Raw genomic sequence first — 1,228 nt, 5'->3', positions numbered from 1 at the left:
CAATGCAGCGTTCTCCAGTTCTTCAATCTTTTTTGCCATCTGTTTCAATTCACATCAAAGCAGGCTTATAATTGACAACTAAAACTTAAAAAAAAAAACATTTTTGTTAACTGAAATACAGAAGAAATGAAATATAAATAGTACATGAAAAGCTAAATGAAAATGTTGCCTTGACAACTAACTGAAATAAGCACTAAAATTACTGAATCAAAACTAAAATAAAAATTAATGAAATACCTTTTCCTGTCTCTTTTCAAAGGATGACTTGGACTCGAGTTTAGCCACATTTTTGGCTTTTCCACCTAGAATATCTTCCACATCCTCACCCTCACTGTCATCAGGAAGGTCAAAGGTCACCTTGCGTAATGCATTTCTTGCTCTATCACCCGTGTCATCCCTATATTTAGAGGTGAAATGCATTAGATCTCTGAAAGAAAATGCTGTAACACTATATTCTGCTAACACACAACAATGGAGGACAGCAGGTATCCATCCTCATGACTTACTCCTCCACATCAAAATCTTCCTCATTCATATCCTCTTCATCCTCCTCCTCCAGCTCACCGTCATCATCTTCTTCTCCCTCATAATCATCATTAGATTCTGGTTCCTTCTCTTCATCTGGATCCGTCTGTTCAGGCTCTCCATCCACTGGAGCAAAGAAATCTTTGTATTTCATATCTCTGGAGCTTTTCTTCTGTAAAACAAAGACAGAGTTTCATGAGAAGTCAGTTTAAATTCATGTTTACACAAAGATAAAAAATTTGAAATAAAATGGAATACTTAGAATACATTTTTGATTTTGATACTTCGGTGTTACACAATCATGCTGCATTCATCTGTTTATTAGACCCAAAGTTTTACACCCTGGGGGGTCCATAAACGTGATGCAACAAATTAAAATAATTTAAAAAATAAATAAAGACTCAGGAAAAGTCTGTTACACCATTACCTTTCTCTGTTTTTTCAGCCCTACTGGTTTATCAAAGCTGAGTTCCTCGTCATCATCAGATGGCAAATTCTGAAAGTAGTCTATGTCCTCCTCTACACTCTCCTTTCCTTCTCTTTTATCCATGTTATCCAAAAAAGCCTCCATTTCTGACAGTTTAAAAAACCTGTCATCCACTTCTGATGGAGTCCTATTAGACTTTGATAATTTGGCAGCTGACTGTTTGGTTTTTTTCTCAAATGTATCTACATCAAAGTCCAAATCCGAGTCTTCACCAGA

The 1,228-nt window shown here is 35.9% G+C and overlaps 1 protein-coding gene across 1 annotated transcript; it reads right to left on the bottom strand.

Moving 5' to 3' along the window:
- Positions 1–6: 6 nt before the first annotated feature.
- Positions 7–1,222, bottom strand: LOC107736132 (U3 small nucleolar ribonucleoprotein protein MPP10-like; the record flags this gene model as incomplete). Its single annotated transcript, XM_016547625.1, has 4 exons — positions 953–1,222; positions 507–697; positions 238–397; positions 7–39 (listed from the first exon to the last, which is right to left on the bottom strand). Coding segments are annotated over exons 1-4 (528 nt in total), but the record flags the coding sequence as incomplete, so codon positions are not given.
- Between the last annotated feature and the right edge of the window lie 6 nt (positions 1,223–1,228).

Source organism: Sinocyclocheilus rhinocerous, unplaced genomic scaffold, assembly GCF_001515625.1.
Source record: "Sinocyclocheilus rhinocerous isolate Xijiao unplaced genomic scaffold, SAMN03320098_v1.1 C36512486, whole genome shotgun sequence".
In the NCBI taxonomy this organism is placed as follows: Eukaryota; Metazoa; Chordata; class Actinopteri; order Cypriniformes; family Cyprinidae; genus Sinocyclocheilus; species Sinocyclocheilus rhinocerous.
The sequence above is the reverse complement of the archived record's forward strand: the minus strand, read 5'-3'. Positions and strand labels throughout refer to the sequence as shown.